We start from the raw sequence: 27,005 nt of genomic DNA, 5'->3' as shown, positions 1-27,005 counted from the left end.
GAGTGGAGTGGCGGAGAGAACAGCAGAGATGACTCGGCGAAGACGCGCAGGGCAGAGCCGGTCCACGTTATCCCGAAGTAACTTCATTTCCTCTTTCTCGGGGGAATTTGAGGACGCTGGTTGCAGCAGCGGTCTCTCTCGGCTCCAGGAATGTGTTCGGGTGAACACGGGCAAAGTCTCGTCTCGTCCGACGAGGGGAGTCTTCGATGAGGGGAAAACATGTTCGTGGGGTAGTCAAGCTAACTCACAGGGGAACAGGAGTTAACCCTAGCTCAGTGACATGGGAAAGACGTGTATTTCGGGCGTGCTCGCTTATAAAGGGGTGGTGATGTCATGGCTGCGTCCTCAGGACGCTCCGCTGTGCAGGAGCGTCTCCGCCAATGAGGGACCGATATTGACTGCTCCCTGCTGAGGTGTGAAAATCGCAAAGCATTCTTGGAAATGGAGTTTGCTCCACCCTCATGGCAGGTCCATTACAGTTTTAATACGGAGCTCCGGAGCTCCAGCCTTCCTGAGTTTTTCCCTCATATAGGCTATAGTTTTTCTTAATCATTACTACAATATATGATTAGATGTGTAATAGTCTCCTCAGCCAAGTTAGAAAAAATATGTGCATGTATGAACAACAGCAATTGGAGAAGATGACAGGCAAAAAGTAATCATGTTAAATAATCATGATCTCAATATTGAACAAAAATGATTGTGATTATAATTTTTGCCATAAACAAGCACCCCTAAAAACAGCAAATTGTGATTTACATACATACACACACACACACACACACACACACACACACACACACACACACACAGAGTTTAAATATGTATGTGATCAATTGTAAATATGTATGAAATGAATTATTTTCTGTAAGAAACTCTTACTTGAACATTTTTCAGTGTGCTCCTAAAGTTATATGTTATATGTATGCTCCTAATTTCTTTCATTTAGGAGCACATGCGCTCCTTGAAAAGAAGTAAGGATTGAACACTGCTGTCACATGTGTGAAAGCACTAAGTAAGTGGAGTGTGGCCAGTCCAAGGGCTTCTGTCACAGGCAGTAGATGTTTACTTTACCCATCCCCCCCCTCCCATTCTCTCTCTCTCCCTCACAGCTGCAGAGAAGATTTTAGTGTACTCTACTTGTGAAATATGCTCATAAATCCCATAACTTTGGCCAAATCCTACATAAAAATATCATTTTTTTGTAGGAATTTTCGTCGCGAATCCATTGATACAGGTTTGAAAGTGGTCGGACTTATAGTTTAGACGCCAGATGCCCCAGTTTGGCACAAAGTCCATGCCCAGAATTTGCCTCCCCATTGGTTTACATTGTAAGGTGTAATGTCGCACTCCAACTTTCAGGGCTTACTTAATCTAAACCGTTCGAGTTATTACAAAGTTTTTAATAACTTTTGCTCAACACAGTGTGATAAGTCATGTATTAAAGTTTGAAGCCGATACCATTAACGCCCTAGGAGGAGATAGCGTTCATTCAAGGTCCAAAATTGGCAAAAAATCATACTTTGAAATGGACATTGCGGATTTCCTGTTGGATTTAGGTCAGGGGTGTCAGCGTATGATTTCTAGGTCTTGATGAGACGAATAATTGAGTTTTGGTTCGATCTCTCTACGACATTCCTACGGGCCGTGGTGGCCGTTTTAGATACATAGGTGGCGCTAGAGAGCACATTTTGGCACTTTGGGGTTTAATTTTTACATTTTATCAAATTTTTCACCAGACCTGGTGTGCGTGCCAAATTTGGTGAGTTTTTGAGCATGTTTAGGAGGTCAAATTTAGATTTAAAGTGGCGTAATAATAAAGAATAATAAGAAGAAAGAAACAAACACACGAAAAACAATAGGGTCTTCGCCCTTTGGGCTCAGGCCCTAATAATAATTAAAGCTGCAAGCAGCATTGGACGGGCCTTCGCACCGTCCTAACGTCAGAGCGCGATGCAGATGAGGGGGCTATGACAGGCATGTAGATGTTTTCAGACCTGGGCTGACAGGTCTGACTTCACCAACCCCCCCCTTTTTTCCCCCCTTCTTTCTCCCTGCTAGTTGGAGAGGAGGATTAAAATAGTTCTGTTCTTGTGAAATAGTCATAAATCCCATTACTTTGTCCCATTCCGTGGGAGTGAATCTCCAAAACTTAGAACATTATCCCTTAGCTGTTTTGCGTAAAAAAAATTTCCGTTATAAGTGTATCTTTTTTCAACATGTGTTGCTAGGTAAAGAATGTTATTACATATAACCTTTCATGTAGTTATTCAATAAAGTGTTACATGTTGAGCCAGATGAATTGTGATTTGTGATATTCAATGTTGAACACCTTAATTGTTGACAGTAAATGACAGACAACATTTTGTTGTGAACATGGCAGTTTATTTTTATTATAAAGTGGTTTAAACAAAAATTCATCAAGAAAAATATTTAGCCAACTTTTCCATGTACAACTGATGTATTGAAAATAACACTTTTGCAGTTCTGAATTTTGTCATGAAATAACAAACAGTCAAAAACATAAGTGGGGATACAAAGAGGAAGTGAGAGCATGGATAATAACAGTAACAATGACAATATGTGTTTTATATTTTTATAACTGTCCTGTTTGGCAGCTGAGGCGTGCAGAATGAAGAATCTGTGCCTTGGGGTGCCAGAACTGATTTGATAATAGGTCATGCACAAAAAACATGAAAATTCATATTTAAAGTTCTAAAGTTGAAATTCATGTTGTACATCATAATGACAAAAATACAAATGGTCGAAATGAGTACAGCTCAGTTATTAAATATAAGTATAGCCGTTCCTGTTATGTTTATAGCAACATGTAGTTATTGGATCTGTGTATCTTATCTAAGCTGATGATGATGAGTAACACAGGAAAGATACAGACAACATGCAACATAAAGCCAGTTCCTTGTAAGATACATTTCTTCAATTGTTATTGACCTTTTCATTGTCAAATCACAAAAGAATAAAACTGTTGCATATTAACACACTAGGAATAAAGGTATCATGAATTGAAACATGCAAAAATATATATATTACCAGTTGTAAGACAGACCAACAGCTAGCATGTGGCAAACAGACACTAAGACATCTGCACAAACACCAGCTACAAAGTGCTTCATAGTCAAAGAAATAAGTTAATAATAAATAAATCTAAAATCTCCATTTCATGATCATTTTAACATAATACAATACATAATAATCCCAAATCTATCCACCGTACTACACTATCAAAAATGTGTACACACGATTGAGGAGTTGGAGTGGGACAGACTCTACACTAAATAAGACAGCAACCATAATGACAGTCGGTAACGCACCATGAACAACACACAAGTCAGTGTGTTCCTAAAACCCTACAGATAAGCACAACTACAACATGAAGACGATAACAGTTACGCTGGGACACTGCGATGTAGCACATTACCTCAGACATAGTAACTTATTCCTGCTCTAAATTGAAATCTACATCAAAAATTTCCTCCACACCCTCAAGCTCATCAAACATAATCAAACTGTCTATGTCATCTAACTGCCCCTGATCATCTAAAACACCAAAACTACACAGAATACCTTCATGATCACTGAAGTACGCTGGCATCACTGCACATTCCACATTATACCGTGTTGTTTTAACATATACATGATCAATCAATGTCCCCTTTTCTGTAGTTTCTTGTGTTACATGCTGCTTAAATCCTTTTAGGCTCAGGAATTTACAAATTGAGGATTCTTTTAAAATGTTTTCATTAAAGTCTCCCATTAGCACAATTGTTTTACTGATTGGATTTAACCAGTCAAGTAACTTCTCCACATTATGTTTAAATAGAGAGCTTGGATAAGATGGTGGACGATAAAGTACTGCCATCAATATGTTTAAATTGATACACAGGCATACCAAACACTCCAGATTTAAGTTTGGTACCTGCAGAATCTGATAGTCCAAATTGTCTAAACAGTACAAACCAACTCCACCATGTTGTAGATTTTTCAGCTCTGACAATTTGGGGTTACTGTTGGTGTAACACAAACTTCGAGGACGACTGTGGAAAGTGTAACCACACATTTGCACACTGTTTAATGAGGTTTGTGCAGTGAGCCACGTTTCTGTGACGGCAATACAGTGAGGCTGCAAATGCTGCGTGCAGGACACCAAATCTGAGAGGTGGCGACTTAAACTCTGAACGTTCAATAAATACACAGAGAAACTATGTGCATTTATTGAAGGCTTAGGTTGTTCAATTAAAAATGGAGGCATGCTATCCATGGCCTCCTTTATGGTGTCCTTGCAGTAAATGGCCTTCTCTGTAAAATCCCTGATGATCAGGCCAGACAAAGCCCTAACACGACTCAGAGCTACATACGCCTGCCCAGGTGCAAACACCTTCTTCAAAGATACAACAGCTTCATCTACAGTTAAGCCCTGAACTTTGTGTACAGTACACGCCCACGCTAATTTCAGAGGAAACTGTAAACGCGCACAACCCCGTTTAGTGGCCTTCTCCTTCTCTGGTTCAATAGCAGTAGAATTCCTGCATTCTACTGTTGCATGGGCATATGTCTTCCTCCTCTGTAAGCCAATTTTATCATCGTCAAATTTAACATAAATTTTTAGAGGAAATGTTTTATCTTTACCAAAATCCATGTCAGTGACAGTGCCACATGCTCCATTCACCAGACCGTCTTCAACATCCACGTTCTTACATAACATAACACGCGCATTCTTGGCCAAATACAACGTTTGTTCTAAACATGTGTCCAAAGCATTATTTTGAGTACCACGTTCCAATTTCCCTGTTTTCTTGTTTGTTATGAAATCTTTAGCCTCAATTTTGATGTAATCAGGACACATGGCAAACAACTTATTGAAATTGTGTTCATTTACTTGCATATTTGTGGGGAAAATATGCAAGGCCGAGCTGTCTTCCCCTGTCTCACGAGATTTCAACATCACAACGTCGCTCTCTAACATGGGGTTTTTTTTGGAACGCACTCGCAACCTATTCAACATCTCTGCAAATGAGCTATCTTTCTGCCTAACTATTGTTTTCAGCTCCACTATACTGAAATGGCACCACAAGCCAACACCAACCTGACTGTTATGCAGAGGCTTCCCTTTAACAGGAGGCAACTGATAAAAGTCACCAACAGCTATCACACTAACATTACCAAATGGGGAAAAGTCACCAGTCTGCTTAAGCTGCCTCAACCTGCCATGGACATAGGTCAACAGATTGTGATCAACCATACTGATTTCATCAATGATTAAAATTTGGAGTTGACTAAATTTTGCTCTTAGAGAGTTTAGTTTATCTTCACCCAAAGGGGTATAAGGTAAACTAGAGTGTGTGCCAATACTCAGTGTGTGATGAATTGTAGCTGCGTTTAAAGAGTATGCAGCTATGCCTGTTGAAGCAGTTAACAAAACACAAATATCGTCTGGTTGATGACAAAGTGTTGACAACAGCCTCCCTGCCTCGTACTGAATAGCTCTAATTAAGTGACTTTTCCCCGTCCCTGCGCCACCTGTCACAAAGACATGCATAGGCTCTGGGTTTTTACCCATCACCTTCTGCAAACACCACTGTCTGACCTTATAAAAAATAGCCATCTGCGTCTCATTCAGAGACCTAACCAAAGCTAACCCCTCATGTCTAGGCATAATTTTCCTGGGTCTCTCTAAATGTGCTAATTGTCTGTTATCAGCGGCCAAGTCTGGAACATTTTCCATTGCTTCCAATAACTGTTCATCCTTTTTTTCACCTCTCTGTTGCTGTCTCATTTCGTCTACACATTCAAGGCGTTCCACTTCCTGTTCAGGACACAGCTCCCCCCAAACATCTTCATCAACTCCGTTTTGCTCGACAATTTCCTGAGCTCTTTCCAAATCAGGACAATCTACTTCAAACTTTGCCCTGTTCTCGTCAACCACAGTCTTAACCGAATGCACAGAACCATCACTAAATGTCACATCGCCATCGTTATAAAACTGACTAAACATTTCAAAACCTTCAGGTTTTAAGTCTGAGTCAGCTCTATAGGGAAGGAACAATTGCATCAGACTCTGAAAATGGTCCTCCTCTCGTTTCTCTAAATCAAAACGCATATATCGAACAACTGCGAACTGAGAGCGTGTTCTCCTCAAGATGAAGCCTAAACCACTTTTCAGTTCAATCATGTCTTTAGACTTCTCGTTCTTGGAGAGAACACGATACTCAGACGCAAATGTAGCCATGCACATGTTATCAAATACATCATTGTCAGGCCTGTTCCTATACCTGTCCACTATGCCAGGCATCCACATGTCCTCTGTCTTAAGCTCAGTACAAACTGTTTTCTGTTTCAAAACACTGAGGGGTAAACTCATCTTCACTATGTTGTTCCCAGTTGGCACAAACACAACCTTTCTGGAACACTCCTTCAGATGCATGTTGGTTAGCCTATACACCGCCTCCTGAGCACAGACGTCCCTATTGTGTAAATATACACTGCCTAGCTTTTTTAATGCTTCTTTAGCAGAGAGATTTCCTTGTTTTGTTGCTTCTTTTTGGGCGTTACTTAATAATAGGCCAATTTCTCTCTCTGCTTTAGTAATATAAGATATGATATAGATGACGACTGCATAGGCGTCGGTGACAAAGCTAATGTCCAAATTTGCATTCCAGCACTTCAACAACTGCTTACTATACTGGTTTACCCAAACTTCGTTCACCCCTCTCCTATAAACCACTGTGCTCTTTTTTTCCAATCTTCGATAAGCTTCTTCAAAGATGCCCTGATTGATTCCTAGAGTCTGAAACAAATCCTCTACACTGACAAAACTCACTTCTTCTTCCTGAGCTTTCTTAACAGCTGTCTTAACATTTTGCAAAATATACTGTGCCCTCTCTTTTGGCATCAAATCATCATCAAAACACTTACAGACAGGATGGTTCTTTGAACCGGGATAATTCATGGTCTCCTTCACCTTATGATCACATTTGCAGTCTTTTGTCTCTATTTTACAAACAAACGTCCTAGATGAAACAGGTTTTGGGAAATTAAACCGACATGTTGTTTTCTTTTTCCTGCATGATTTAGAATGTCGTTTCGAGTGTGATTGAACTGATGACACAATGTCCAATAATGTATCATCATCTGAGGGTAACTCGCATGTAACATATTTATCTATGAACTCAACGACCTCCTCATCTGTGTTTTTATCAATTTGGGGAGCACCCTCAATCCAAAACAGACAGTGTACATGAGGAGAACCACGCTGCTGAAATTCTACCCTATAAAAGTGATCAATGATTTTGCCAATTGGTTGGGAAGGAGACATGAGAACCTCGTTCAAAAAACAATGCCATCTGTAGTCAAACATCCTCGCAGCTGTGACCGGGTTACGACGCAACAACTCACACCTGTCTGCCCACTCCAAATCCTCTACAGTCTGTGTCCTACCTTCCTGTTTTAGAATAGTGGTCAAAAGATTCTGCCAGCGCAGATCCGCAGAGGAAAACGAGCAAAACCATGTCGGGATCCCCAACTGACGTACGCATGCTAAGATGTCTTTCTGAACTGACTGCCAAAAAGCTGGAGTTCCTCTAATTGGCTTAAGAAACCTATAACCCTCATCGCACTTTAACAACTTCTTCAGAGACTCCTCGTCCATCAACATTTCTGGACTAATCCTTTGCGACTTCTGTCCACCTTTACCCTTGCGCAACGCAACAGAAACACTCGATGACACACGATCTATCTCTGACATGTATTGGGCAAAGAAAATGTATTCTACATTTTGTGCAAAACGACCATCCGCATGCATAATCCTGTTATTAAAGTAACGAGACAGAGTTAGGCGATATGAGCGGCTGTCATGGAAAGTCTTACTACCAAGAGGAAACAACACAGGGAAACATTTAGCCTCATTCGTGTGGTCAGAAAGCACCCTAACGGGACTATTCCCCTCTGCAGGCGCAATGTTTACAATGTCATCAAAATACTGGTCTAATGCTTCCTGACCAATATCTATAGGCATAAGACAAGTGTCCTGAAACATGCAGTGCTGCTGTCTGTCATGTAACAATTCATCCTGTATTATCTCTGATGTTTCCTCCACACCATCAACTACAGCCTGTTCTGTGACCTCACCACCTGCCTGAGCTGTCACCTCACCATTTCTAACAACCAGATCTTCCTGACATGATACAACCTTTTCTACAACAGCTTCATCCTCACTACCTGGCTGATCCTCCTCATTCTCCCCATCTTTTTGCCTACAAAACTCGTTTACCCACTCTTCGTTAAACTCAATATCATTGTAATAAATATTAGTTCTCTTTAAATACTCTAGCGCCTGTTTTACACGTGAAGTATCTACAAACTGATACTCGTAATGTCCTTTATACGTCAATTTGCGCTTTAATTTCACCTGTAGCAGAGACCCTTCCATGCTACAACGTGGCAACACATTAGTTGTCTGCACTATGTTGGCTGGAACACATGTAACCGGACCATGTACTCCATTCTGTCCTCCTTTAGGCAATGCCAACATTTTCATAAACGGAATGTGCAGAGCTATCAGGTGTTGTTCTAAGCTATTCAAACATGCCAGTTCAGGTGGAATTGGATCAAGCATCAAAGTATTAACCCAACATTCAGCTGGTATCTGACCTTTACTTATCTTATTGTGACAGGTATAACAAATCCAAAGCTGACCTCTGGATGAAACTAACTGACATGGCACAACGCAGTCATCTGAACATCTATGCAGAAACTTCTCACTAATGCACATTTCAGCAATACCAGTTGTTGCTGAACTTCTACTATACATTTCCCTATCACAAGTCAGCAATTGAGATCTAAACATCAAGCGATGACAAACACAACACACAAAATGTGGCCCATCTCTGACTTTCTCTAAAAACTGATGCATAACAAAACCAAAATTTTCTGACTTCTCTGTCTTCTGCTTCCTACTAAACCCAACACTGGCAATAACCTGCTGCTTAAACTCAGAATTATCATGATACCTTCTTTTCCTTTCTTCTCTACTCCTTTCTTTAACCTTCTCTCTATGCGTGATGCTGTCTCTATAGTTCACCATACTATTTACTTTACTCTTAGCTTTAACAGTCTCTCTATGCTGGAAGTTGTCTCTATATTTTAGAAAACTTTGGGCTTTAATACTCTCCCTATGCTGTAAGTTGTCTTTATATTTCAGAATACTCCTGGCTTTAACACTGTCCTTATGCTGGAAGTTGTGTCTATATTTCAGAATACTCCTGGCTTTAACACTGTCCTTATGCTGGAAGTTGTGTCTATATTTCTGAATACTCCTGACTTTAACACTGTCCTTATGCTGGAAGTTGTCTCTATATTTCTGAATACTCCTAGTTTTAACACTGTCCTTATGCTGGAAGTTGTCTCTATATTTCTGAATACTCCTGGCTTTAACACTATCCTTATGCTGGAAGTTGTCTCTATATTTCTGAATACTCCTGGCTTTAACACTGTCCTTATGCTGGAAGTTGTCTCTATATTTCTGAATACTCCTGGCTTTAACACTGTCCTTATGCTGGAAGTTGTCTCTATATTTCTGAATACTCCTGGCTTTAACACTGTCCTTATGCTGAAAGTTGTCTCTATATTTCTGAATACTCCTGGCTTTAACACTGTCCTTATGCTGGAGGTTGTCTTTATATTTCAGCATACTCTTGCCTTTAACATTCTCTCTATGCTGGAGGCTGTCTCTATATTTCACCATACTGTTGAATTTACTCTTGGCTTTAACACTCTCTCTATGTGGTATATTGTCATGATAGTTTGATACACTCCATAATTTCGCCCTTTCCCTAAACAGCACATTTTCATAATACATCTTTCTACTCCGTATCTGACGTTTCTCCCTTATCAACATGTTCAATTTCTCCTGTGAAGTTTTCTTCTGGCTCATATACTTTGATCTCAAAGACTTAATACTTGATTTTCCCTCAGTAGCATCATTCACAACATCACCACTATCTATACCTTTATCAGAAACTACACATTCTAACTTACATCCTACTGCTGCCTTGTCACAGTCTACAATATCCTTCATTCTAGACCTAATGCTGTAACCTGTCACTTCATTAACTTTACAGTAACCGTAACAAGTCTGTAGTCCTGGCTTGCAAACACAAACAACATTCTCAAAATGCGTGTCCATAATGTTCTCTAAGTAAATGCACTCTGCAGACAAAAGGTCATTGTCACTGCTGTACTTCAGCCAACGTCCACCATAAAAAGTACACACACCAACTCCTAACCAATCTGCAGTAACCTGTATTTCCACCTCTGTGGCCCAAGTGTTAACAGTTCTCATCCTCGACTGATGAATGTACTCTAACACAGAGGAATAATCACTCCTCAAAATACTCTGGTATTTACCTGCATTCCTCTCCAGCTCTTTACATACTGCCAGTCTAATCTTACGATGGTGCTTCTGTGAACCACTCACAGCCTGAGAGATGGCTCTAAAGAAGCAGTTACCATCAGCCACAACCTTTTCATTCCTACATGGGACACCTGTCAACCCAACTTCTGTGGACACTGGACCAGTGACCTTCACATAGTCAACATTTAATTTTGTACACAACACCTGACAAACATCTACACCAAGAGGACAAAAGACCAGCTCCTCATTCCTCACAGCACTAATAAATTCTACATCTGAGTTAATTTCAATAACATCAAACCTCTTTGATTTCTTCGACACGCACGTGTGAGCAGAAATCTTGCGCTTCCTGACATAAGTACTTGTTGGTTCTTCCTCTGATTCGCTACTAACCTCAATGGCTAAAGTCTGGGCAGAATTGTTAGCCACTGATAGACTTGGAGCTACACTAACGACACACTCAGACATGCTTGCAAAATCTTCATTTCTCATGCGCTCAGTAACATTAGACTCTGGAGTTAGCACTGTACTCATTTCAGTTCCACAACTCCCCACAGACATACCAGACGGTACTGGATTTACACCACAACTAACAGTAACACCACACAGTTCGTACAGCTTCTGACTTGAGCTGACACTGTCTGCCAAACGACAAATGTAATCGTGCAGGTCATCAACACATGCAAAATGCAAAACCACACTTGTACCATTGCACTGTAACAAGCCAATGTTACTGCGTGAGTGACTGTCAACCACAGCAAAGTGTCCATTCTCGCAGATGATGGCAGAAGTGTTACCACACAGTGTCAGAAGACATGCACTGTACTGACTGAAAATCCTATTCAGTCCATTACGTAGACTGATAAACACACCAAAATCAACTAGTTCACCTTCAGTCACACCAACTTCACCAAACACCACATCGCCAAAAGCAAAGTTATGCAGCTGTCCATCAATCACCAACTGCTGTGGCAAATCTGGAACAGACAAAAGACCTGACTGATGCAAACAGCTATGGTCACGCAAACTGCTGTACAGCTCATCACCTACAACCAATGCGCAATCCAGATCATGCTTCTCCCACAAGAACACACTCGTCGCCATATGTTTGGCTAAGCTGACCAAAGCTATAGCCATACACTGCAATCCTCCGTATATAAATCGCTCATCTCCTTGGTGAAATGAGCCCCTAACAACCTTTACAAACTTAATTCCTCTGCTACTCTTAGACATCATTTCCACAACATTGCTGTTGGAACCTAACTGAGCTGTTTTAACAGAAAAACAAGGAGAAAAACTAGACTTAGCTTTGCTGATCTTCTGTGGCATACGTGCTCCCTCCTCAACAGTGGACTCCATCGCCATGGCAGGGCAAGCTGCAGCAACCTCCTCCTCCCCCACCACCTCTGGCACCACACCAGCAGACAACAGCAGTGCAGACCCCTCCAAGACCTCCTGGGTTGCTGCCTCCACCTGAAGAATGCAAAGACAAAGTTTTACTAAGAAAGGATTAGGCGAGTCTGTCATCAATAACAAGTCACATTATTAAACAAAGACAAACCTGCTGCACTGCTGGGCTGGGCCTGGGGGCAGACTCGATCACACGGGCAGGTGAAGGTGTTGCCAGCACCTATAAAGAAAAGGACAGGACAAAAAAGTCAGTAAAACAATGCACTCATTACACTTGCAAATGTTACCATGATATACCAAAAACAGTATTGAAGAAAAAACACAAAAAAAAAACCACACCAACCTGACGCTTTCCTCCTCTGCTCCTCGTGGCAACACCTCTCGGCTGACGCTTCACAGGGGAAGCCTAAAGGAAAAAAACAGTACTTTAAAACAGCTGACTCCATGTTTAGTTCTTGGCAGTATATACACATATAATTTGTAGGAAAGATACCTGGCCAGCTGCTGGAGCAGCAGTGCAGTCAGAGGCAGAAGAAGGCGAAACCTTCTCCATGGCATCCAACATGGCACCGCTGAACCACACAGGGTTGGACGGGATGACAGACTGTCGCACCGTAGGTGATCCAGCCTTTAAAATACAAAGAGAAAAGGAGAATTGCTTAGATGTTTCTCAACCAAACAATACAGTAAAAATGTCCAGCCACACAATGAGTTAGCACAACACACTACCTTGCACTCCCGTCCAACAACTGTCCACTCCCAGGGGTCGCTGTGACGAGGCACGGGGACGTGTCCCGTCACAACCAGCCTGGGGGAAACCCTGGTACGCGGTGACGTCCGGGGAGACACCGGAGGCTCAGCTGGAGGGGGTACCAGCTGGCGGACCGCAGCATCCCACAGCAGCTCCACCATGACCGGCATGCCATCGGTGTCGCTGAGGTGCACCTGAAAAACAGTCAGACAGCAGACTTTAATCACATGTGTTTATCTAACATATGGGAAAACAAAACTCTTCCATGTTACATATCACTACAACAAAGTATGCTGTACTTACACCGTCGTGGCACCACAGCTCCAACCGATGCAGAGGGAGGTGCTCTGCCACAGACACAAATGGGAGACCTGACAGAGAAGTGAAACATGATTACTTCTTCTAATCTTTACGCCTGTATTAACCATTTGTGTTAAATTTTACAGTATATCAATTACAACTGTAAATTACCAAAACTTTACATACCCATGCGCGCTGTGACACGGTGGTACTCCTGACGCAGCAGGACCTGCAGGCCCGGATCAGTGTTGATGCGTGGAGGGAAGTCCAGCACAAACACCTACAGAGAAAGTAAATTACAATTATCTGTTAACTGATGTGCCACTTAAGGACCAAGACATAATGACAGTAACTTTTCACAAAGCTATACACACCTTGGGCCAGAGGTTGCAGACAGTGGTCAGGAGAGCACCAAAGTCCAACGCTGCCTCACCAATGGTCCTGCTGGCAGTGAGGTTGTTGCTCGGGGCACACACACAGACTGCGTCCGGGGTCCACGGGAGGGAAGCATGCATCACCTCTGTCCTCAGGTCAGCTGCCGCTCCACCTGGAACAGAGAGAAAAGAAAAAGACAGAGATCCCTGTGGCATACTTACAAATCCGTCGACGATGGCCCGCAGGTGAGAGTCCCCAATGACGAACACCATCTGCAACAGAGACAGTGCGTTAGAACAAAGACACCAACCATGACTCCATACACTCAATGACTTCTAAATAAAGAAGACAAATACCTGCTGGTCCGAACGCTGTGCTGGAGTGACGAACTTGATGGGACGGTGGGTCAGCTCCGAAGTTCGCCATCTCCGCACACGATGGCGGTAACCAGTACCGCGCCCTGTTACAACGTTAACCATGGTAAAGAATGTCAACACATGCCTAGCAAATGGATACATTTTATTGAAACACTTCAAAAATACATTATACATACGAGCAACAAACTCGGGGATGGGTGGCCCAGGGGTCCAAGACTGCCGCTCTGCAATCCTCCGCTTGGCTGCCTGAGCACGACGGTGGGACTTCGCACGCGGCATCTGAAATGAAAAATTACTTTTTATTAAACCTTAACACAGAAAGCATTGCAGCCTGTGCCAGTGATACTCACCAGGCAGAGGTCACCAAACAGTTTTACTTCAGAATTCACACACAAAATTGATTCAACTTACCTTGGCAGTGAGATGGGCAACTTTTTTTTAAAAAACTGTGTGTGAGTGTGCGTGTGTGAGTGTATGTAGTTCTGTGTGTGTGTAATCTGTATATGTGTGACAATTATCAATAGGTTATGTGTGTCTTTATAAATTAAATAACTATATGTATAAATGTTGTAGATCAGAGAATCACAGATATAGTGCAAATATCGCTTGTGACAGCTGACAAACCAGCAGAGCACCAGATCACACAGGCAAGAGTTGGATATCTGTAAATACAAGAATAAACATTGTTTTATTTAAGCCATGCTGTTATGTAGAAAAATTATAAATTATGTGTTTAAAAAAAAAGGATAAAATATTGAACATCCACAATACAGTGATCCATATCTTTATACAATGTTTTAATAATGAATGTATTCCCAAAAACATGATTAACAAATTATATTGCAAGGCAGTCTTCCAGTCACAACCTAACACAAAAGCTAGTTGGTAGCAGGCTACCAAAACCAACCTTTAACCTCTATAATGCTACTATAAGATTTAGAACAACATGCTCATGCTATATAAATGTGTTCAGTTCACTAAAATTAACTACAACAAGCTACCGCCATGGTCTGCCCCACCCCCTCGTCCAAATACGATCACTTCCGACTCCAACAATCAAACATGGCAACGGCCAAACCAAGATGGCGACTGCCAAAGCGCAACTCGAAGCTTCACAATGGCACTTCCAACGGCCAAAATGGCCGCAGCCGAGCCGTCCTACTGGCGTTTTGTCTGTACACGGCTTTAAAGATAATTCGAATGACCACAAAATAAAAAACTACATTTCATCAAAGGACACTAAGCTGTGTGTGAAATTTTGCCCACGCCTGCATCCACCATACAGTCACAAACGTGGCAACGGCCAAATCCAAGATGGCGATTGCCAAAACACTACACTCGAGGCTTCACAAAAGCAGTTCCAACGGCCACAATGACCGCAGCCGCGCCGCACTACTAACGTTTGGTCTGTATACGACTTTAGCATACAATACACATGGCCACAGATTATGTAATCCATGAAAATCCATCAATAAATCTTTTTAACATCTCACATTATTTACACTACTTTGTTTTTTATGGAATAATTTAAGCGTCAGCCACGTGTCTAAACACTGCATTTTATCAGAGGAAAGTAAGCTGTGTGTGAAATTTCGCACGCGCCTCAACCAACCACACCACACAAGGTCAACAAACAACAGTCACATTACACATTTACTGTATATGTTCAGTAGACAATTACTAAAAACATCGGTTCACTTAACAAAGAGTTAATACCACAGAGAAGACAACAGTTCTTACCTCGACAACGTGACCAAGTGTGGCCTGTACCACTCAAGCCGGCTGTTTTATGAGCTTGTGCAACACGTCATCAAGCCATCACCACGCCCACACACATTACTAGCGCAATCAGTGCAACAATCACGTACATAAAATGGCGTCTTCTCGAACTTTCTGCAAGTTGACTCACATTTGTACCTAAAAATAGATGTGTGCAATGTGGACAAAATACTCGTACACTGTGCGACTACTAATTTCAACCATAAAGTATATGAATTCTACACGGATTTCAGTTGAAACGCTGGTCAAAAAGTGGCGACGCTTGTAAGGTCAGCGGAGCGTTAACTGCAGCATGACCGAATGAAACACAACCACTTAGCCTCTGCTAGCCTCTCAGCTAACCCTGGCTCTCTGTTTAGATCCAAACGGAGCACCGAGTCCCGATTTGTTATTTAGGTTAAAGCGGAGAGAATCAGCAGGTCTGTCGGCCAGCTGAGTGAATGAAACCCGCAGAAAAAACACCGTTACCAAAGTGTTTAGCTGCACAGATAGGAACTCCCTCGACTGACAGGATGTACCACTCTGTGAGGAAAAATATTTTACCCTCCTACCATCACGGTAAAGCAGTCCGTAGAGAACTACTGTGTTCTGCTGCACAGATAGGAAATTCCTTGGCTGACAGGATGTACCACTCTGTGAGGAAACATATTTTACCCTCCCCTTTTTGGTTATACAATGGTTGGCAACCAGCATATTTTTGTAGGAATTTTCGTTGAGAATCCATTGATACAGGTTTGAAAGTGGTCAGACGTATAGTTTAGACGCCAGATTTCAAAATATTGTTCACCCCAACATACCGCTAAAGCCCACCCCCATTCTTAATGATCTGTTATTGTCCTCCACATTCCATCGAAATGGCCCATTAACCACTCAACCTGAATGCTCATTAGCAAACCTATACAGCAACGTCTGGCTGTTTAAAAACAAAAGAACATTCATGCAAAACAAGACATGGCTTACAAAGAGTGACTCCTCTACATCTCTTTCCAAAGTCATCAATTACTGCAAAAAAAACCACCATTTCATTCTATGTAAATCCTTTGACCTACTCCACCACTTCTTATTACAACAAACCCTCAGAAAATTGTCATACTTTTGAAAAATATGCCACCTCTGCTCCTGATACAATACATAAAACACATTAGCTTATATATCAATTTCAATAAAAATACATTCTGTCCATAATATGTGCTTCACTGATACCATCTTCATTAATATACTATTACAAACCACAACAGCTGAAATTATGTCAAAACGACACTTCAACCAACTACATACATTTAAAACCAACTGTCACACTGACATTCAAGCATTACAAACCCAATACCATTTTCACATATCTTTCCAACAACATATACTTCAAAAATGACATCTGCCCATTTTAAACATTACCATTTACCAATCACTATCTCAAATGCTCATATGACAATCATAGCTTCATAACACAACGTTATAAATCACGATTTTAAACAACAGGACAGTGTTTTGATATCCTGTGACTTTTTCATGACATATATACTATGACAATAGACTTAGACTTTACCTTGGAAGATTATTGGATGGGTATAATTCACTGACGAAACTGCAAGTCAACCAGCAACTCAGCAAAACCAAGTAATTGGTAAAGCGTTCACCTACTACGTTATACTTACAGCCTTCTTGTATGTGCGTGTAACCCTGTCCAAACAACCAATCACGCCACAACACACCTCTAGAGCACACCTTCATTCTCCATTCTCAGTTATTGTCCTCCACATTCCATCGTAATGGCCAATCAACCACTCAACCTGAATGCTCATTAGCACACCTATACAGCAACGTCTAGCTGTTTAAAGACAAAAGACCATTCATGCAAACAAGACATGGATTACAAAGTCTGACTACACTACGTCTCTTTCCAAAGTCATCAATTACTACAAAAAAACCACCATTTCATTCTATGTACCTCCTTTAACCTACTCCACCAGTTCTTATTACAACAAACCCCCAGAAAATTGTCAACCTATTGAAAATTATGCCAACTCTGATCCTGATACAATACATAAAACACATTAGCTTATTTATCAATTTCAATAAAAATAAATTCTGTCAATAATATGTGCTTAACTAATATCATCTTCATTACTATACCATTACACACCAACACAGCTGTATATTACAATTTCACTATCATCACCACATTGCACTGTAACATTCCTATCCTACAAAAATTATGTCTCCTCTTATTTCCTCAAAACTATACTAAAACCATGTAACACAATTTGCTACTGCTGCATTCCCCAAGATGAACCACTTTCCCATAGAAACTTCACTGCAAATACATGTTATTTCCTGTAATGCACTACCACAAAAAAAAATATCCTACATACATTTTATAACCTCATAGCAAACGTCGTTGTATCAATGCTATATAAATGACATGTTTCAATTACACTTCAAGAAGAATTCCATGTAAATCTGGCAATTTCACTACATGTCTTTTTATGTGTACAGTACATGTTACACAGTACATACTTAACATTTTCATAACAAGTCATAAGGTTCAATTTTTCCCAATACTGTGATTACACCAAAGTGCATGTTTTACCATACCAAAACAATATACTACACACTGCCTTTACAATTACTGTGAAAATAATGTCATACAGGTTCAAGGAAGACTTGTCATGTTATTGGTCGCGTATATTTGTTCCCACCCATTCAAAACGATCCCTTGAAAGGTATAGCACACTTGTTCCTCCCCCTTCAGGTGTTAACCACACCCACAACAAGCCTTTAAAACAAAGTGTGGTGAAGATTACATGCTCAAAGCAGCTGGGGTTCCCCTGAGAAGACACCACTTGATTGCTTTACTGTAATCTTCAGAGAAAAAGGTGAGTACCCTTAAACTTGTTTATGTCTACCCTTAAATTTTATCAAGTACCTCATAGTGTTATATATAAAAATACTGTGTACAAATTTCACGTACTAAAAGTACACATTAAAAAATTACAACAATATGCTATAAATTCTTTTACATCACCAGTTCAATTCATACACAGTTGAATATACAACTTTGTAACCATCTAGAGCAAGACTGTTTCCAATGGATTTATTATTTAGGCCATTTCAGGTGCTCCTTCATGTAATCTCATATTAACTCCATGACGTTCACATCATAGCTCTGATGAAACCAAACCATCTGTTTCAGGATATATCAACCTTCTTCACGCTGATTAGTTCCTTCTGACTCTAGCTGATATAACGTCATTGTAATGTCATTAATCAATTTGGGACATATCACACACCTCCATGACAATATTGCATAATGGATACAAATCTGAACATCTAGGTTGCCTTCTACTTCTCGCAGCACTGTACAACAAATAATAATATTTATGTTATGTGTCGTGTAGATCAGTGCATTACACCTAAACTGCTCAGCTATGTATGACAATACTTTTGTGTTGTTACTGCATTGTCTAAGTGATATATAATGACTTCTTAATGTGTTGTGTTTGTCAATAGAAAATGGCTTGCAAATCACCCGCCAAATTTGCTACCATTGACGATCCTGATGTCATGGAGATGCGACTTGCCCTCCAAGTATTGTCTGTGAGTACTTCCTGATATATGTGGTAATACTGTGGTCATGTAAAATTTCTCTTTGTATATAGTTGTTCATGTGACTATTATCTTATCATGGTTTGTGTGTTGTGTACTTTGCAGTATTCCTGCTTGGACAGTGCAGTTACGAAGCAAGAACACTACCACCAATGCACAGAAACAGCAGACAGAACAATGAATATGGTGGTCCGTCTCACGCGCAAGTACAAAGCGGCAAAACAAGAGGCAGACATGTTACGTCGCGTGGTGTCTAAGCAAAAGACCACGATCGCCCAGCTAACAAGCAGCCTGAATGATGCCAAGCAACACTATTGTGCTGCTACAGGTAATAGACTTGATATGTAAATGTTCAACATTCATCTATGACAGATTAGTCAAATAAGATCAAAACATTCATATATACATCATAAATGTGCTTGTTCTTTGCAGAGGTCAGTGATGCAGATCTGATAGCATCAGCTACAGAAACCGAGAATGCCATGGAATCTTTGATGTTCTCAAATGGTAAGCTACATATGCTAATGTGCTACTTTGAAGTACCCGTGTATAAATGTACATTTACATGAACTATAATACCTAATAAGAGTAACTTTGTACTTTCTTGTCTTTGTAGATGTGCAAGACATGCCAACTGAAGCCTCTCCCTGATGACATCTCATAACAACTATAATGCCATATTACACTTATCTTAGTACTTGTACTTAATTTTTTTTTTACCTTCAGTGCACTCTGAAAATATAAATAAAAGTTTTCGTTTGTAAAATATTTGGCTGTGTGTAACTTTCTTACAAAGACTTTCTATCTGTCCAACATACTACCCCACATCTGTAATTAGTAAATCTCATAACCTAAAACCTCAGTCACTTATAACTTGCTGTGTAATTCACCATGAAGTAGAAAGACGCTGTCACTATAACTAAACATCAAACTATTACCATGTACACATGTTCAGGCAAGGACTCTTATTAAACACGCAAAGTTTGGTGCACATTGAAGCATTAACACTACAGTTACAGTACTTTCCAAAGTCATGCTGAAACATCAAAACTCAACGCCATTCCACAGTCACCAATTCAATGCTAACTAAATCTTTTGATAACTTGTGATCATACACTACTATAAATGCCACACACTGATTTTGAAAACGTTACAGAGAATTCTGTAGGAGGAGTTCGTTAAAATACAACGTATTGCGCACAGCGTAACGCAGCGCAGTCAGATAAGCTTCTGGAAACCAAGAAAACATTTGGAGATGATTAGTGTGAGAGTCTTTCGACACACAGTACTAACCAGTGTCTCTCTGTGAGCCCACCCCTCTGTTCACAGAAAATTATGGATTATGAAATCAAAATATTGTTAACCTTAATCAATAATTCAGGCACCACATGTAGGATCTGCGCGGAACACACTTGAATATTTGCTATAATTATCAATTATCAATAATGATTAATTAAACAAATTAATAGAATTATTAATATGAACTAGCAAATACAGAGCACCACCCAAAACCCAGGACTAATAACCGAACAAGGTAATCTCATAAATGGGAGTTCACCTAGAATGTTAATATCTGCTAGATAAACATTCAAGGGCAAACACAGAAGGGTTGAACTCAAGCTCTGACTCCTTCAATCAGCCACTTTTCACAATATGTTACCAATAATGACAAAATAACTTCTATTTAAAGATATAACAGTGTTTATTAAACTTCTTGATCATTAGTACAATATATGATCACATGTGTAATAGTCTCCTCAGCCAAGTCAAAAATATGTGCATGTATGAACAACAGCAATTGGAGAGGATGACAGTCAAAAAGTAATCATGTTAAATAATAATGATCTCAATATTGAACAAAAATGATTGTGATTATAATTTTTGCCATAATCAAGCACCCCTAAAAACAGCAAATTGTGATTTACACACACACAAACACACACACACACACACACACACAGAGTTTAAATATGTATGTGATAAATTGTAAATATGTATGAAATGAATTGTTTTCTGTAAGAAACTCTTACTTGAACATTTTTCAGTGTGCTCCTAAAGTTATATGTATGCTCCTAATTTCTTTCATTTAGGAGCACATGCGCTCCTTGAAAAGAAGTAAGGATTGAACACTGCTGTCACATGTGTGAAAGCACTAAGTAAGTGGAGTGTGGCCAGTCCAAGGGCTTCTGTCACAGGCAGTAGATGTTTACTTTACCCATCCCCCCCCTCCCATTCTCTCTCTCTCCCTCACAGTTGGAAGGAAAGATTTCAAAGTGATCTTCTTGTGAAAAATCCTCATAAATCCCATAAATTTGGCCAAATCCTACATAAAAATATCATTTTTTTGTAGGAATTTTCGTCGCGAATCCATTGATACAGGTTTGAAAGTGGTGGGACTTATAGTTTAGACGCCAGATGCCCCAGTTTGGCACAAAGTCCATGCCCAGACTTTGCCTCCCCATTGGTTTACATTGTACGGTGTAATGTCGCACTCCAACTTTCAGGGCTTACTAAATCTAAACCGTTCGAGTTATTACAAAGTTTTTAATAACTTTTGCTCAACACAGTGTGATAAGTCATGTATTAAAGTTTGAAGCCGATACCATTAACGCCCTAGGAGGAGATAGCGTTTATTCAAGGTCCAAAATTGGCAAAAAATCATACTTTGAAATTGACATTGCAGATTTCCTGTTGGATTTAGGTCAGGGGTGTCAGCGTATGATTTGTAGGTCTTGATGAGACGAATAATTGGGTTTTGGTTCGATCTCTCTACGACATTCCTACGGGCCGTGGTGGCCGTTTTAGATACATAGGTGGCGCTAGAGAGCACATTTTGGCACTTTGGGGTTTAATTTTTACATTTTATCAAATTTTTCACCATTCCTGATGTGCGTGCCAAATTTGGTGAGTTTTTGAGCATGTTTAGGGGGTCAAATTTAGAGTTAAAGTGGCGTAATAATAAAGAATAATAATAATAATAATAATAATAATAATAAGAAACAAACAAACACACGAAAAACAAGAGGGTCTTCGCCCTTTGGGCTCAGGCCGCAGTGCAGTCAGAGGCAGAAGAAGGCGAAACCTTCTCCATGGCATCCAACATGGCACCGCTGAACCACACAGGGTTGGACGGGATGACAGACTGTCGCACCGTAGGTGATCCAGCCTTTAAAATACAAAGAGAAAAGGAGAATTGCTTAGATGTTTCTCAACCAAACAATACAGTAAAAATGTCCAGCCACACAATGAGTTAGCACAACACACTACCTTGCACTCCCGTCCAACAACTGTCCACTCCCAGGGGTCGCTGTGACGAGGCACGGGGACGTGTCCCGTCACAACCAGCCTGGGGGAAACCCTGGTACGCGGTGACGTCCGGGGAGACACCGGAGGCTCAGCTGGAGGGGGTACCAGCTGGCGGACCGCAGCATCCCACAGCAGCTCCACCATGACCGGCATGCCATCGGTGTCGCTGAGGTGCACCTGAAAAACAGTCAGACAGCAGACTTTAATCACATGTGTTTATCTAACATATGGGAAAACAAAACTCTTCCATGTTACATATCACTACAACAAAGTATGCTGTACTTACACCGTCGTGGCACCACAGCTCCAACCGATGCAGAGGGAGGTGCTCTGCCACAGACACAAATGGGAGACCTGACAGAGAAGTGAAACATGATTACTTCTTCTAATCTTTACGCCTGTATTAACCATTTGTGTTAAATTTTACAGAATATCAATTACAACTGCAGATGACCAAAACTTTACATACCCATGCGTGCTGTGACACGGTGGTACTCCTGACGCAGCAGGACCTGCAGGCCCGGATCAGTGTTGATGCGTGGAGGGAAGTCCAGCACAAACACCTACAGAGAAAGTAAATTACAATTATCTGCTTAACAGATGTGCCACTTAAGGACCAAGAGATAATGACAGTAACTTTTCACAAAGCTATACACACCTTGGGCCAGAGGTTGCAGACAGTGGTCAGGAGAGCACCAAAGTCCAACGCTGCCTCACCAATGGTCCTGCTGGCAGTGAGGTTGTTGCTCGGGGCACACACACAGACTGCGTCCGGGGTCCACGGGAGGGAAGCATGCATCACCTCTGTCCTCAGGTCAGCTGCCGCTCCACCTGGAACAGAGAGAAAAGAAAAAGACAGAGATCCCTGTGGCATACTTACAAATCCGTCGACGATGGCCCGCAGGTGAGAGTCCCCAATGACGAACACCATCTGCAACAGAGACAGTGCGTTAGAACAAAGACACCAACCATGACTCCATACACTCAATGACTTCTAAATAAAGAAGACAAATACCTGCTGGTCCGAACGCTGTGCTGGAGTGACGAACTTGATGGGACGGTGGGTCAGCTCCGAAGTTCGCCATCTCCGCACACGATGGCGGTAACCAGTACCGCGCCCTGTTACAACGTTAACCATGGTAAAGAATGTCAACACATGCCTAGCAAATGGATACATTTTATTGAAACACTTCAAAAATACATTATACATACGAGCAACAAACTCGGGGATGGGTGGCCCAGGGGTCCAAGACTGCCGCTCTGCAATCCTCCGCTTGGCTGCCTGAGCACGACGGTGGGACTTCGCACGGGGCATCTGCAATGAAAAATTACATTTTATTAAACCTTAACACAGAAAGCATTGCAGCCTGTGCCAGTGATACTCACCAGGCAGAGGTCACCAAACAGTTTTACTTCAGAATTCACACACAAAATTGATTCAACTTACCTTGGCAGTGAGATGGGCAACTTTTTTTTAAAAAACTGTGTGTGAGTGTGCGTGTGTGAGTGTATGTAGTTCTGTGTGTGTGTAATCTGTATATGTGTGACAATTATCAATAGGTTATGTGTGTCTTTATAAATTAAATAACTATATGTATAAATGTTGTAGATCAGAGAATCACAGATATAGTGCAAATATCGCTTGTGACAGCTGACAAACCAGCAGAGCACCAGATCACACAGGCAAGAGTTGGATATCTGTAAATACAAGAATAAACATTGTTTTATTTAAGCCATGCTGTTATGTAGAAAAATTATAAATTGTGGTAAAAAAGGATAAAATATTGAACATCCACAATACAGTGATCCATATCTTTATACAATGTTTTAATAATGAATGTATTCCCAAAAACATGATTAACAAATTATATTGCAAGGCAGTCTTCCAGTCACAACCTAACACAAAAGCTAGTTGGTAGCAGGCTACCAAAACCAACCTTTAACCTCTATAATGCTACTATAAGATTTAGAACAACATGCTCATGCTATATAAATGTGTTCTGTTCACTAAAATTAACTACAACAAGCTACCGCCATGGTCTGCCCCACCCCCTCGTCCAAATACGATCACTTCCGACTCCAACAATCAAACATGGCAACGGCCAAACCAAGATGGCGACTGCCAAAGCGCAACTCGAAGCTTCACAATGGCACTTCCAACGGCGAAAATGGCCGCAGCCGAGCCGTACTACTGTCGTTTTGTCTGTACACGGCTTTAAAGATAATTCGAATGACCACAAAATAAAAAACTACATTTCATCAAAGGACACTAAGCTGTGTGTGAAATTTTGCCCACGCCTGCATCCACCATACAGTCACAAACGTGGCAACGGCCAAATCCAAGATGGCGATTGCCAAAACACTACACTCGAGGCTTCACAAAAGCAGTTCCAACGGCCACAATGACCGCAGCCGCGCCGCACTACTAACGTTTGGTCTGTATACGACTTTAGCATACAATACACATGGCCACAGATTATGTAATCCATGAAAATCCATCAATAAATCTTTTTAACATCTCACATTATTTACACTACTTTGTTTTTTATGGAATAATTTAAGCGTCAGCCACGTGTCTAAACACTGCATTTTATCAGAGAAAAGTAAGCTGTGTGTGAAATTTCGCACGCGCCTCAACCAACCACACCACACAAGGTCAACAAACAACAGTCACATTACACATTTACTGTATATGTTCAGTAGACAATTACTAAAAACATCGGTTCACTTAACAAAGAGTTAATGCCACAGAGAAGACAACAGCTCTTACCTCGACAACGTGACCAAGTGTGGCCTGTACCACTCAAGCCGGCTGTTTTATGAGCTTGTGCAACACGTCATCAAGCCATCACCACGCCCACACACATTACTAGCGCAATCAGTGCAACAATCACGTACATAAAATGGCGTCTTCTCGAACTTTCTGCAAGTTGACTCACATTTGTACCTAAAAATAGATGTGTGCAATGTGGACAAAATACTCGTACACTGTGCGACTACTAATTGCAACCATAAAGTATATGAATTCTACACGGATTTCAGTTGAAACGCTGGTCAAAAAGTGGCGACGCTTGTAAGGTCAGCGGAGCGTTAACTGCAGCATGACCGAATGAAACACAACCACTTAGCCTCTGCTAGCCTCTCAGCTAACCCTGGCTCTCTGTTTAGATCCAAACGGAGCACCGAGTCCCGATTTGTTATTTAGGTTAAAGCGGAGAGAATCAGCAGGTCTGTCGGCCAGCTGAGTGAATGAAACCCGCAGAAAAAACACCGTTACCAAAGTGTTTAGCTGCACAGATAGGAACTCCCTCGACTGACAGGATGTACCACTCTGTGAGGAAAAATATTTTACCCTCCTACCATCACGGTAAAGCAGTCCGTAGAGAACTACTGTGTTCTGCTGCACAGATAGGAAATTCCTTGGCTGACAGGATGTACCACTCTGTGAGGAAACATATTTTACCCTCCCCTTTTTGGTTATACAATGGTTGGCAACCAGCATATTTTTGTAGGAATTTTCGTTGAGAATCCATTGATACAGGTTTGAAAGTGGTCAGACGTATAGTTTAGATGCCAGAAATCAAAATATTGTTCACCCCAACATACCGCTAAAGCCCACCCCCATTCTTAATGATCTGTTATTGTCCTCCACATTCCATCGAAATGGCCCATTAACCACTCAACCTGAATGCTCATTAGCAAACCTATACAGCAACGTCTGGCTGTTTAAAAACAAAAGAACATTCATGCAAAACAAGACATGGCTTACAAAGACTAACTCCTCTACATCTCTTTCCAAAGTCATCAATTACTGCAAAAAAAACCACCATTTCATTCTATGTAAATCCTTTGACCTACTCCACCACTTCTTATTACAACAAACCCTCAGAAAATTGTCATACTTTTGAAAAATATGCCACCTCTGCTCCTGATACAATACATAAAACACATTAGCTTATATATCACTTTCAATAAAAATACATTCTGTCCATAATATGTGCTTCACTGATATCATCTTCATTAATATACTATTACAAACCACAACAGCTGAAATTATGTCAAAACGACACTTCAACCAACTACATACATTTAAAACCAACTGTCACACTGACATTCAAGCATTACAAACCCAATACCATTTTCACATATCTTTCCAACAACATATACTTCAAAAATGACATCTGCCCATTTTAAACATTACCATTTACCAATCACTATCTCAAATGCTCATATGACAATCATAGCTTCATAACACAACGTTATAAATCACGATTTTAAACAACAGGACTATGTTTTGATATCCTGTGACTTTTTCATGACATATATACTATGACAATAGACTTAGACTTTACCTTGGAAGATTATTGGATGGGTATAATTCACTGACGAAACTGCAAGTCAACCAGCAACTCAGCAAAACCAAGTAATTGGTAAAGCGTTCACCTACTACGTTATACTTACAGCCTTCTTGTATGTGCGTGTAACCCTGTCCAAACAACCAATCACGCCACAACACACCCCTAGAGCACACCTTCATTCTCCATTCTCAGTTATTGTCCTCCACATTCCATCGAAATGGCCCATCAACCACTCAACCTGAATGCTCATTAGCACACCTATACAGCAACGTCTAGCTGTTTAAAGACAAAAGACCATTCATGCAAACAAGACATGG

General features: G+C 40.8%; 1 protein-coding gene across 9 annotated transcripts; it reads right to left on the bottom strand.

Moving 5' to 3' along the window:
* Nucleotides 1-2,370: 2,370 nt before the first annotated feature.
* On the bottom strand, nucleotides 2,371-22,679 carry LOC122991901. Of its 9 annotated transcripts, none has more exons than XM_044365369.1 (12): nucleotides 15,383-15,611; nucleotides 13,819-14,304; nucleotides 13,622-13,725; nucleotides 13,265-13,537; nucleotides 13,077-13,170; nucleotides 12,894-12,961; nucleotides 12,569-12,784; nucleotides 12,333-12,467; nucleotides 12,177-12,245; nucleotides 11,991-12,059; nucleotides 9,213-11,902; nucleotides 2,371-9,158 (listed from the first exon to the last, which is right to left on the bottom strand). In XM_044365369.1, the coding sequence occupies exons 2-12, from the start codon at nucleotides 13,919-13,921 to the stop codon at nucleotides 3,455-3,457; spliced, it is 9,525 nt and encodes a 3,174-aa protein (XP_044221304.1). In that variant the 5' UTR covers nucleotides 13,922-14,304; nucleotides 15,383-15,611; the 3' UTR covers nucleotides 2,371-3,454. The 9 variants fall into 9 exon arrangements, with proteins under 9 accessions (XP_044221304.1, XP_044221305.1, XP_044221307.1 ...); XM_044365370.1 differs by having other exon boundaries at nucleotides 9,267-11,902; XM_044365372.1 differs by having other exon boundaries at nucleotides 2,371-9,120; nucleotides 9,715-11,902.
* Nucleotides 22,680-27,005: the final 4,326 nt, after the last annotated feature.

This window comes from Thunnus albacares, chromosome 11 (assembly GCF_914725855.1).
Source record: "Thunnus albacares chromosome 11, fThuAlb1.1, whole genome shotgun sequence".
NCBI classification, from domain to species: Eukaryota; Metazoa; Chordata; class Actinopteri; order Scombriformes; family Scombridae; genus Thunnus; species Thunnus albacares.
The sequence above is the reverse complement of the archived record's forward strand: the minus strand, read 5'-3'. Positions and strand labels throughout refer to the sequence as shown.